General features: G+C 41.1%; 1 protein-coding gene across 1 annotated transcript in view; it reads left to right on the forward strand.

The window, feature by feature from the left end:
• The window catches only part of TBCK (TBC1 domain containing kinase), a 110,856-nt gene that overhangs the window by 77,126 nt on the left and 20,086 nt on the right, over positions 1-13,644 (forward strand). The window contains exon 22 of the mRNA XM_012655085.1: positions 4,913-5,072. Within this exon, the coding sequence (XP_012510539.1) occupies positions 4,913-5,072 (160 nt within the window). The remainder of the gene's footprint in view (positions 1-4,912; positions 5,073-13,644) is intronic.

The following is a 13,644-nucleotide window of genomic DNA, read 5'->3' on the forward strand; positions in this document are numbered from 1 at the left end:
ATAGTTTATGTGCATGCCACTCCTGGTATTTTCAAATAATTAAATTATTTGAAATTTTAAAACGCACAGAATATGAAAGCAGTGATCCAAGGTTTTCTAAACCTCATAGTCCGATTTTTTTCATTGACCCCCTCTTTTATTGTCTGCAGGATGTATACAAACAGAACAGCAGAAAGCAGAGCAGCGAGCCTGAATGTTGCTCCCCAGTGAGCATGGCTGAGTCACCCAATGTAGAAATGCTTCTGTGTCACCCCACAACATTTGGTCCAGAGTTGGAATTAAGCGGAGACCTGGCTTGGGTGTTCTGCCGTCTACAATTGTAGACTCACAGGAAAGAATCAGTATTGCTCTGTGCCGCTTAGAGTGGGGTGGGTCTAGGGCAGTGAAGAAGGGAAAGTGAAGTCACCCATCCTTTTTGGTAATGTCTGCCAGGTGCAGCGCTGGGCCAATGGTTCTTCTGGGGGGTGTGTAGCTTGCTGCAAGACAGGGTGAGAGGTGTGGTGGGGTCACCACGTGCCACAGGAAAGTCACGTGTCTACTGCCAGGGTGGTAAACGGCCCTGTTAAAACCTGGCAAAGTGGCTGCTGCAGTAACTGGATGCTGTTATGTTTTTATAGCTGTTATTACTCCATTCTAGAGATTTCATCGCAATTACTGCTGACTTCTGTAATCATGTTTATCTTTTAATTCTTCCAAGAATATCATCAAAAATCCTAATTTCTTTGAACACTGGAAGGTAAGAGATTAGCATTTACAGATGCCATTTCCACTTTTGCCAAAATCAGACCAAAAATTGTCATGGACATTGTTGGAATTACACTATCAAGATGTATATTTGCATGGGACTAATTACCCTGTAAGTACTTTGGCTTCTATTTCCTTAATAGTCTCTAAACTGGGTATTTTGTAGCTTTTTAAAGTTCTTAGTTTATAAAATAACATAGGGTCTAGCTGTTGGGCAATACAATCATTAGATTAATAGAACTTCTTTAAGTGTGGGTATCGTTTACCTCATATCTGTGTGTGTGCTGACAAGCAATGGCTTTTTAAATCGCAAAAGGTACATGTAGAGAATTGAGATTTTTGTCTGGAATTTAAGAGGAGCAAGGAAGTGACAGTCCTAATCCTCAACTATGTAGTGTTGCCTGTTCATCTCTCACACTGCCTTGGTGTGAAGAACCTGTACATGCTTGTCTTCCACCGCAGTACAGTGAAAGAAAACCACAGTTACTGGAGCACGAAAAATGGGCTTCTCTCAACGTGTTCTCTGTCGTGTGGCTCTCCTTGCCCGATTTAGGCCAGGACTGAGCATCGTTGACTGTGGTCACTTCGAGTCACCGCATGTCAAAAATTGTCTTCTATTTCGATCTTTATTCATTCTGTCTAACACAAATATACCAAAATCTATTCACTTTTGCTCACTTTTCAAATACCTAGTAATTTATTCTGAATATGAAGGAATCAACAAGTGAGAAAAGCATTCCGCTACCTACCTTTACAATATAATCTGACCACCTCTGACATGTCTAGAAAATGCCTAAAGAAGTTCTGTTAATACTTTATCTTACGTTTGTGTCACGTGAGAATTTGTATTGTAAGAGGTGAAACTTAAATAATTACCAAGGAAAAAAGATTCTTAAATATCCAAAATTGTCTTCATTGTCCAACTTTTCGAAGCAAAAGAAGCCGTTCATTGCGAATGTGCTCATATATAAGTAGGCCAGTCTCACTCTCCTCTGCTGTTCGCCAATAGTGCAGTTGGGAGAGAGGACTTAGAGGGTTGACCACCCTGTCCTGTAAGTGTTTGTGCTTACCCAGTCATTTCTGTGCTAGAAGTTTCAGTGACAAGAGTGTTTTTGGATGAGTGTTCGTAAATGTTTTCCAAGGCTTTTTGGTTGAACTAGGCTAAGAATAAGGAAAATGTGGTTTAAGACTCTGTTTCTTTTGTGTATTATTTTCCAAAGCATAGCCTAAAAAAGGCTTGGAATAGTTATGCATTTTGCATTATAACTTTCTCTTCCAAATAAGACTCTTATTGCCATGGTATTTTGTCAAGTATTTTAATAGTTAATCTAAATTTTTTAACAACAAATCATAAAGCACAACCAACAGAAAATTCTAGGATGATAAGTTTATGACATACTTGTAGTGACTCAAAGGCAGTTTAGGTTAAAATCTTCTTTAAGAACACATAATAAATATGTCTAAAGCACAGTAAAAAATAAATTTTATGATACTGAACTCACAAAATCATCCCCATGCTCATCTATGATTATAGGTAAAGTTTTGGATGTTTAGATATAGATGGGTACTTTTTTAAAAAACAAATATAGTATTCACAGAATTTATCTTTTAAAATAACAGTTTTTCTTCGAGAGTCAGAGACTTCTAATCTGCTAATATGTGGCTGAACAGATTTTGTGGAAGAGGCACTTAAATGTGACTTTACATTGTAAGGATTAACACAGTCTGAGCATTGTCATTTATGTCTTTTATTTCTGATTTTCAAGGGAGAGAATCTCAGCGACTTAGCCTGTATCAGGGGAGGGAGGAGGAAGGTGGATATCTAACTGTCAGCCGTGGTTGTGGGGTCATCTGACACACACATGCCAGCGTAGGCTCTTCCACAGGAAAGTGGCAGGTAGGCAGGCAACCCACCATGTCTACCACAGCATTTGACCAGGATAGACTTGTGTTGTCTTTGCTACGATAAAAGCACTAGAAAGAAAAGATGTTCACGGTTGATAAGGGCTGTGTGATAAACACAGAAACTCTGGCAACTGATTCAGACCTGATAGACACAGATGCATTTGCTGAGAATTTATGAGTTGCTAGGTTCTTAGTTTGTGTTATCAAAAATTTTAATTTAAAGTATATCTTTCCTGAAGGTAAAAGCACTATCAGAGAAAAAAGTACTTTCAGAGTAATTATGTGCTGAGGGAGAATCCATTACTATTAATGGAAACTACAGTTAAAAATACTGAATAATTATAAACATTTGAGAAACTAATGTTGATGAAGTTATACAGTTCAAGGGTAGTCTCTCCTCTGCTCATTCTAGAGAACTCTAATCAGTGTCCACTGGAATGCTAATGTTGATTCTGTCTCTTTTCATTTTTCAGAACTTATTTGTGGTTCTGTCTCATTATTAATGTCAAATGCACTTTTTTAAAGAAAAAAAATGATGAAGCAGCAGCTGACCTGAAAATTTTAAATATAAGATATGTGGTCAGTCTCCGTCATCATTCTTGAGAGTAGGAGCCTCAAATTTCTCTTCTTTCAAATATGAGAAAGGGAGGGAGGGAAGGAAAAGAAAAAGAGGAGAAAGGAAGGAAGGAGAGAAAGAATTCTAAAAGATGAGCCTACAAACTCTCAGGCAATTAAGAAACTGACATGTCAATAAATAGAATTAAACCCTTATCCAGTGATGATTGATGAGTTTTGGGGAAGAATATTGCTTGCTTTTGCCTTTTAAAACTCCGACTTTTCTATTTTTTGAATAACATACCTAAGTGGAAGTTTAGGAGAAAATGCCTCTGTTGAACACACAAACATCCCTTTGTGGTCGTCATCAGTGATTGTTGAGAAAGGGAAAGGATATTGTTGTCTAAACGTATAAACTGGTCCTCACATTCACTACCCTTCTAGCCTTTTTCCACATTGCTGCCAAAATACGTACCTCATATGTTACTTTTGTATTTACAACAGTTTGCGACTTCGATTGCTCTTGGGATAAAGACCAGTATCATCCAGGTGGCCTGTAAGGCCCTGCACGGCCGGGCATCTGCGGCCACGGCCGGGCATCTGCGGCCACGTCCAGACTCATCTCGTGCTGCTTCGTGCTCTAAACTCCACTCTGACCTTCTTCATTTCTCTTCATTGGCCGTGTGCCATCCCACTATGAGCCTAACATTTCCGCCCGAAATGTTTCTCCTCTCCACCCCTCTGTCCCACCCTCCAGTCTGTCTCTCTGCCTGATTAACTTTTATTACTTCTTCATATTTGAACTCAACCATTGCCTTCTCAGTGAAAACCCTCCCTGTCCTCCCACGTTGATAGCGTATCTGTTAAAGCATCATCTACATCTCTTTTAGAGAGAGTTTCACCATTGTCATGTTATGTTTATTTGAAGAGTTATTTGATTAATGAAAAATATTTTTAAATGTCTTCCTTTCTAGAATTTATATAAAGAGTCATCTTTGTCTCGTTTCCATAGTTCCACTCATACTTCCTTAATTGTACTTTTTAATTTCTGGGGTATATATTTTAAGATCTTATGATAGATCTAAGTATTTTAAGCTAACGGATGCCTTTAATTCCTAAATTAAAAGTAATAGTTAAACCACGAGAACCCTTCTAAAGTGCAAAAACAGTAAGACATCACCCACTTCAGAGCATAAAATTAGCAATAATGGGAATGTCGGCTAAGTTTACTTGAGAAATTAACCAACAACAGAAGTGCTGATGTCCTCCAACGATTCCGAATCCCATTTTCCAATCACTTGCCCAACGTGGATAGGCTTTTGCAGTGTCAAGTTAGACCTGAGAATATCCACTTGCCCGTATCACTTTCAGAACTTTAAAATAATGGTGGTGGTGTCGATAATAAACTGGAAGTCATGGATGCTATACTCGTGCCGCATCAGAATCACTCCCACAATTCTTCATTTAACGAGGAGGGGCTTTTTTGCATCTTTGGCTAGTCTGTCTGTCTGTCTCTCTTCCACTTCATTGTCAAGTTTTGGTTTTTGTCTTTTTTTTCTTAGAGGTGCCTTGCTTCCTTTAGATAAAATACTCACATGAGCATGGATGGTGCTTAGTACTACTGCCCTCTGGGATTGGCGACCTCTGAGTTTCTCTCACAATCAGGTTTACACACAAATCAATGTTTTCCTTAAACTTTCCTTCTCAGTTTTATTCGGGGTCACATCTCAGGCAGCATCAACATTCCGTTCAGCGCGGCGTTCACCGCAGAAGGGGAGCTTGCCCAGGGCCCTTGCTCTGCCGTGCTCCAGAACTTCAGAGGGAAGGTCATTGTCATCGTGGGGCACGTGGCGAAGCACACCGCTGAGGTGAGTGCCCTCAGAAACGTCGTGTGTGTGCGGTGAATTGTTTCCTTGCCTACTCTCTGTATGAGGTTGTCTAAAATTGTGTTTCTTTGAAAGTCGGTCCCAAATGAAATGAGCTTTGAAGATGTGTCTGTGTTCTTACATAGGGGAGTTTGCCTTTAATTCAAGCCTTTTTCCCCTCAGTGTTCAGCATCAAGACCAGCGGTAAGTTTGGAAAAATCCAAATGGTAGCCCCGGGTTGTTGGGTTTTTTTAAAAACCTGCTTTCTGAAATTGCAGAGAAGTAGTTTGAATTCCCTCCAGGGGAGAAAAGCAGTAGTGCTCGAGTGTAGGCTCTGAAAGCTGGTCATGGTGGGATCTGTTGGATTTGGGGGTTCTGTTTACTAGAGGCTCAAAGCTTCCTGATGATAGAGAATTCAGGAGGGATGTCGACGGTCAGATATGAGGAGTACGTGAAACTGTAAAGTGGCTTTCCTCTTCCATGGCTGTCTTCTAAGCAAATTAAAAAATAGAACAAAGAGTAACATATGGAGGCCAAAAATATAACCTTTATTATTTCTTTTTTATAAAAGACAAGTTGGATACTGTAGCTTAGTATGAGAGTCAAATGGGCTTGCCAAAAACAGAAAGGAAAACAGAAGCAGGCAGAAAACAGAAGCAGGCAGAGAACATACTAGGTATAGGCACCATTGAACCATACGGGCTCTCTCTCTAACTGGAGGGAGAATCCGCTCCTGGAAGAACAGGCCGGTGGCTGCTCCCTGCAGGCAGCGTTTCCCAAGAGGAAGACAGACAGGCCTGAGCCTCCCAGATTTACCAATCAAATAAACCCCTCTACCTCCCAGGGCAGAGTGTATAGAGGGACAGAAAGAAAGTTTGGGAATAAGCTTAGGAAAATTTCCTCGTCAGGGGAATCAGAAATGGAGAGAAAATGCCCTCCTCCAGTGTGTATCTTCCAGTATGTCTGTGTAAACTGAGAACACAGAAATGTGGTCACTGAGAATGTGGTCAGATGAGATCTTTACGACTTTTGGTCACAGGCCATTGTAAGTATCCAACAATCCTCGTCTCAGCAGTACAGGCTAAAGGCAGCACTGACTTTTGACACTAAATGAAGGCCATCCTTGATGGTGAAGCTTAACTGACCATCGTAAAGAAGTATCTGAGTGAGTATCAGTTCTAAGTCATAAATCGCTCACCCATTTTTTGTATGACCGTATCTGGCACCTAAGAGAGCAACCCACACCTATTTCAGAGAAAGTCATTATAGTAATTAACCACTTCACTGTGTAATTTCAAGTAAATGAGAGTATTTTATAACTAAAGCCATGACATTATTTTGATGTTAGTTGTTAATAATTATTATTTTACTACTACCATTATACTGCTGCTGCTACATTAATTGGTATCGCCATATCATTTCAGTGAAAAATGTGAATTTTCAATTATAGTGGAAAAATACTATTGAAAATCACACATTTCTAGGTTCCAAGTAATATATGGCCTTAAGAAATTCCAACAATGATGATAATCCCAATTATGGACTGTTTTTTATTATGCTAGGCACTGTAATATGTATTATTATCTCATTTTATCCTTTATAGCAATTCTGTGGGGGAGCCATTGTCCTAGGTTACACACGAGAGACTCAGAGTTGATGTAACTGCCCGTGTCTAGCCAGACTGAATCGTGGGTCTGTGTGACTCTGCAGGTGATGCCCTTAACTCAGTGAGCTCTTGAAGCTTTGAGTCTGAATGCTGCACTTCCGTTTTTTAAAATGTGCTTATTCTGACTTTTCACAGACCATAGTAATTATTCTCAGTGAATGAAACAAAGACCTGAACTAAACTTTCATCCTGTAAGTGCCAACAAGCTTAGGGCTCTAGTTTCTTAAAAGTGTTCACTATTTGAAAGATGGTAATCCAATAAGTAGACCCTGTATGATTTAATCCTCTTAAATTTGCCAAATGTTTCCAGATATCCTACTCATATTAATTTCTAGATTTATGTTTGTGTAATTTTACCATAAAGGTAAAAACATATACATAAGTCAGTACGTAACTCACTTGTTTCATTGAACAATCAGTTAAAAATCATTTATCTGTTACGTGCAAGACACTGTGTGGAAAGCTATAGTCTGTCAAAGTGCCCGTAAGTTTAAAAGCTCAGAATATGAAGGAAATCTGGAAGCATAACTGTTGACATGCAGTAATAAAAATACATGATACTAACAGTGAGAAAGAGGCATCCCATTCGCGATAAATTAATGCGACGCTGTTGTAAACAAGCCTTCTTCCTCACGTGCTCCAGGCTCGCTCACACTTGTAGACAAAAATGAGCAAATCATAGCTCAGGCAGTGATGCTTCCATCCAGCATCAGGAATCACTTTGGGAAATAAATGGTTTTAAACGTGTACTGTTAGGGCTAAAGAGAACTTTAGGTATTTATTTACTTATCCTATGTAATCTTTCCGTCTGCTGTACAGATCTGTATGTCTTTACTAACGCTGCTTCACACCCACACTGAATTGAAGCATCTCAGTCTAAAGCGTGTTTGTTGGAATTCTGTGTGTCCATGTTGTGCTGGGTATCTGTTACCTGCCCCGTCTCCCGTCGCAGCTGTGTTCTCCACCTTCTCCACCCTGCTGGTCACCCCAGGAGACTCCCTTTCACGTCTTCTGGCTTCCAGTTGTTCAGCTACTGAGCATCTCTGACACGTGGGAGGGTGTGGGTCAGGATCTTTATCCTTCTGGATCCTTCCTTCAAAAATGATCCCAGGCTGGCTTTGTCCTTCTACCGAAGGTTCACACGTCTCTCCAGGAAGACTTCTCTCCACAGCTCTCTCTTCTCAGCCCCTAGTGACGGTGGCTCCTAGGCAGGGCCGCAGCTCTGGTTTTGCTCGCCCCAAGTGATTGCACCATCTCTTACGGTTCTCTTACAGGCCACCAGCACTTTGTCATTGATCTCTCTATGAGTGATTCTCCCCTCAGTTTATTCTAAGGGCTTTCTGGGACCCCGACTGTTGTTACAAGGGTAGCATAGAAAATACACGAATTTATCTAATCAACCTACCTTAGTTGCTGTGTGTTAGTTTGGGCAAGTTATTTATCCTTTCTAAGTCACCATGAAATGAGGATAAGAGTAATACCTGCCTCATAGCATTCTTGTGAAGGTTTTAGATTAGGTATATAAAGTTCACTACGGAACCTGATACCAGTGAGCACTCAGCATCAGCTATTAATTTTATTTTCCAGTACTATATGTGAATTTAATAAATACTGTTTTATGTATGATAGTAAAAAGTTCTAGAGTTTGGGAGTATGGTAGCAAAATAACAGAGTAGGCAGCTCTAATCTCCTGTCCCTTCACAGAAACACCAAAAAACAAGTAGAAACTGTACTGTGTTGAATAGAAGTCACAAAAGCAGACATCCTTGTCTTCTTCCTGAAACTTAGGAAGTTTCCAGTCTTTCACCCTTGGGTATGATGTTAGCTGTGTGTTTTCATAGATGGCTTGTAGCATGTTGAAGAAGTTCTATTCCTAATTTGTTGAGTGTTTTAGCATGAAAGGATGTTGAATTTTGTCCAGTGCTTTTTCCACATTAATTGAGATGATGTTTTGCTTCCTTCTATTAATGTGATATAATGACTGATTTTTCTATGTTTAACTTTGCATTCCTAGCATAAATTCTACTTGGTCACAGTATATAATCCTTTCAACATAGTGCTGAAGGCAGTGTCCTCGTATTTCCTTTAGGACTTTTGCATCAACATTCATCAAGGCTGTTGGCCTATAGTTTTCTTTTCCTGTCTGTCTCGGTATCAGGCTAATGCTGGCCTTGCAGTGTACATTCACGAGTATTCCCTCTCCTTCAGCTTGCTGGAAGACTTTGAGAAGGTTGACGTTAATTCTAGCCAGAGCAGTTAGGCAAGAAAAAGAAAGAAGGTATCCAAATTAGAACATATGATAATTTCCTAGTCCCGCTATAACGTAGTACCACAAACTTGGAGGCTGAAAACAACAGATATTTTTCCTCTCATAGTTCTGGAGTCTGGAAGTCTAAAATCAAAGTGTCAGCAGGATCATGCTCCCCTGAGACTCTGAGTGGAATTCTTCCTTGCTTTTTCCCAGCGTCTGGTGATGGCCGGAAATCCCGATTGTTCTCCTGATTGTTCCTTGGTTTGTCGCTGCATCAAGCTCTGTCATCACGTGGTGTTCTTCCTGTGTGTGTCTGTCTCTGAGTCTCTTCTCCTCTTTCCTATAAGAGTACCAGTCATATTAGATTGAAGGCCCATCTTACTCTAGTACGACCTCACCGTAGCATCCTCGCCTGTTTCCAATTACAGTCACATCCTGAGGTTCTGAAAAGAACATGAATTTTGCGGGACTAACCCCAAAATTATCCAACCCAGTATAGAAATGAAGTAAAGCTATCCCTATATTTGCAGATGATATAATCTTATATCTAGAAAACCTTGAGAATGCATATCTTAAAAAAAGAAAAAAAAAACTGTTAGAGCCAATAAATGAATTCAGCTGAGTTACAGGATATGAAAATCAACACAAAAATCAGTTGCATTTGTTTATACTAATAATGAATAATTAAAGAAGGAAAATAAGAAAACAATTCCATTTACAGTAGCATCAAAAAGATTAAAACACTTAGGAATTAATTTAACCAAGGAGGAGTGAGACTTGTACACTGAAACTACACATATTGCTGAAAGAAATTAAAGATCTAAATATATGGAAAGACACCCAAGTTCATGGATTAGAACAATTACTGTTTGGTAACAGTTCTACCCAAAGCAATGTACAGATTAAGTGCAGTCCCTATCAAAAATCCCAATGGGTTTTTTTTTTTTTTTTTTTTTGCACAAATGAAATACATCCTAAAACATCCTAAAATTCATTTGAAACTCTAGTGACCCAGAATAACCAAAACAATCTGAAAAAGAATAAAGTCAGAGGACTCACACTTCCCAGTTTCAGAACTTACTACAAAACTACAGTAATCAAAATAGTGATACAGGCATAATGACAGACATATAGACCGATAGAAATAAATAGCCTGGAAATAAACCTTTGCATCTATGGAAAATTGATTTTTTTTTTTTTTTTTTAACAAGGGTGCTAGAGTCATTCAATGAGGAAAAAATAGATTTTCCACAAATGGTTCTGAGACAACTGAATATCCACATGCAAAAGAATGAAGCTGGACCCTTACTTTCACCATATACAAAAATTAACTCAAAATGAACCAAGACCTAAATTTAAAAGCTACAGTTATGAAGCCCTTAGAAGAAAACATAGAGCTAAATCTTCATGACGTTGAATTTGGCAGTGGTTTCTTAAATATCACACCAAAAGCACAGACAACAAAGAAAAAAATAAATTGGACTTCACTAAAAGTAAAAACTTGTGCTTCAAAAACATTATCAAGACAGTAAAAAACCCACAAAATGGGAAAAAATATTTGTAAATCATATATCTGGTAAGGATTTAATGTTGAAATATAAAATCGTGTAAAAATCAGTTGTATTTCTGTTCACTAACAACTCCTACACCTCAACAGAAAGACAACCAAATAAAAATGGGTAAAGGACTCAAGTTATATTTCTCTAAAGAAGATATGCAAATGACCAATAAGTACATGAAAAGATACTCAATACTGTTAGTCATCAGGGAAATACAAATCAAAACCACAGTGAGATAACCTTTTTACACCGAGTGTTGGCAAGGATGAGGAGAGGTTGGAGGCCTGGTGCATTACTGGTGGGAATGTACAATGATGTAGCTTCCGCAGAAAACATTTTAGCAGTTCCTTGAGAAAGTAAACATGGAATGACCATGTGGCCCAGCAGTTCGACTCCTAGATGTCTGCCAGAAAGAACTGAAAACAAGGAGTCAAAGAGGTACTGGTGCACCAGCGTTACTGAGAATGGCTGAAAGGTGGGAACAATCCAAGTCTCTGTCAACAGATGAATGAATAAAATGTCGTATATACATACAGTGTAATATTCAGCCATAAAAAGAAATGAAATTCTGGTATGTGCTACAACATGGATGAACCTTGTAAACATTATGCTAAGTAAGCCACACACAAAAAGGACAAATATTGCATAACTCCATTTATATAAGATATAGACGATAAGCAAAGTCATAGAAACAGAAAATAGTGGTTACCAGGGGCTGGGGGAGGGAGAAATGGGAACCACTGCTTAATTAGTATAGAGTTTCTGTTTGGGATGATGAAAAATTTTGGAAATAACTAGTGGTGGTGATCATACAACATTTTGAATGTTTCTAATGCCACCAAATTATAGAACTAAAAATGGTTAAAGTGACAAATGTTATATGATATATATTTTACCTCGGTTTAAAAATTGTAGGATTTGATGTGTTCAAGCCACACCGACATCACCAGTTCATCTGAGCACTACAATTTTTGGTCAGATAGCAGTGGACATTTCGTAAGCGCTATTTTGATGCGGTCTCTCTTTTACCTGTAAGGATGGTTTTTTGTTTGTTTTGGTTTTTTTTTGTTTGTTTGTTTTTAGTGATTTCCAAGCAAGTAAGCAGCTTTTCTTCTAAGTTGAAATCAGTGTACTACAGCTGGCAGCTGAGTCCCGTTTTGTGAAAACATTAAGAAAGCCACCGTTGAATGCTATGAAGAGGAAGCAGAGGTGCCAATTCTAGTTAGTACAGTTACAAATTATCATTGCAAATGTTTATGATTTTTCTGGCAAATCCATATTTGGACTTGGGAAATTTTTGTTTGCGAAACAGTAGGCGCTGAAGGAGGAGCCAACATGGCGGACGAGAAAAGCTGCCAGTCAGTGTCTCTGCAAAAAAGACAGATTTTAGAAGAAAGTGAAAAAAATAAACTAGCAGAGAAACATAGATCGGGTGAGGGTAGGCAGGAAGGGTGCCTGAAACTACAGGAGACTCCACGGGAAGATGCTGCAGAGGAGAACTGGAAGGAGAAAGGCCCCAAGAGGCCTGGAGACCAGCGACATGGGTAGGGGGAGAAGATAACTTCCCCCTCCCTTGCATCTCGGACTGCTGGTGGCTCCTGAGCCGCTGGAGAGACCTGCCGACACCAGCCCAGAGACGGCTGCCGCCAGTGAGCAGTGGCCTCTTGCGGACACAGCGCCGGCCTCCCAACTCCCTCGGGGCACCTCCCCACGCGCAGACCCGAGCCTATCGGCAGATGCCATATTGCTCCATTCTCTCCTTCCCCGGCCCCACCCGTGTGTGTCCAGAAAGACAATTTAGCCATCACACGGAGGCATCTCCCAGGAACAAGACCTTTCCTTTTGGGGCCCTATAGCAGACTAAGGGGTACTCAGACTCCCAGTTCCCTACCCGCCAGCCCGCCCAGGTGCTGCTTGCCTGGTGACTCCAGGAGAGCAGGGCAAATCCCAAGGTGAAGTGAAATCGATCCAGCTTGGGCACCCTGTAGGTGATTTGAGACCAGCACCCCTCCCCCGCTGGCAGGGTCAGGGATCGATCTCCAGGGACCAGGGGAAAGGCCTGCAGACCAGACCCTGTGCACCCAGGTCAGGATCGCACTGCCCCAAGGCACGGAGGAGAGATCTGTGAAAGAGCCTACTGAGGAGTGTGCACCTTCAGGGGGAGATCAGCGTGCCTGAGCGGCAACCCTCCTCCCAAAAGAGGGCTGTGCACCCAGCTCAGGCTGCAATCCTGGGTAGGGAACCTCCCGGCCCACGTCACAGCCAGGGGCGATCCATCGCCTGAGGTCCCGCTTGCTGGCAGAGGCCTGGGAGAGGCCACGGAGAGGGGGAGACTGGAAGGGAGCGAGACCTGCTCCAGAGTGTGGGTCTCAGACAGCCCCACCCCCCCAAGCCCAGACTTTCAGCTGAGTGGAGCCATTTCAGCCCCTCCCAGCAGCTTTGCACAGAAGCAAAGACGAGACCTTTGACCCCTGCTAACAGCAGCTGTGGAGCCTGAGGGCAGGCTTACCCAACCCAGCCCCACCCAGACTCACTCCCAGACCTGCCCCCACTGAGGTGGAGAATAAGGACACACCTGGAACTCCCAGGGCTCCACCCACCACCCAAGGCACAAGAGGGCCTCTCCAGAGGAAGGAGAGCTGGTTACAGGACCCCAAAACAGCACTGCAGCTCGCTCCTCCCAGCAAGCGCCACCTGCTGACAGGGAGGTCATCCTGCACACCTTTTTGCTGCATCTCCTGATTCATCATAAAGGGTGTGGTCGAGTCTCACCCACAAACACCACCTACTGGCTCAGAGACTAAACAGCAAGTGTCATTATCCAAACGAAAACCTAAAGGCAAGAAGGAACAACTGATCCAGGTGGGAAGGAACCAGCGAAAGAACTCTGGAAGTACGAAGAACCAAACAGAAAGCACACCCCCAAAGAGGAACAACAGCTCCCCAGCAATTTAAGCAAAACACTAGGCACTGATTGTAATGTTTCAGCATCTTCTGTTACGACCTGGTTAAAAAAAGCTAGTCTGAAAATCCAACAAATGAAAATATTAAATAGAGTATGTAGTTCAATAAAAGAAAAAGGCTTTCAATATTGAATTC

The sequence above is a fragment of the Propithecus coquereli genome, unplaced genomic scaffold, assembly GCF_000956105.1.
Source record: "Propithecus coquereli isolate 6110/MARCELLA unplaced genomic scaffold, Pcoq_1.0 Scaffold46, whole genome shotgun sequence".
Lineage (NCBI taxonomy): Eukaryota > Metazoa > Chordata > Mammalia > Primates > Indriidae > Propithecus > Propithecus coquereli.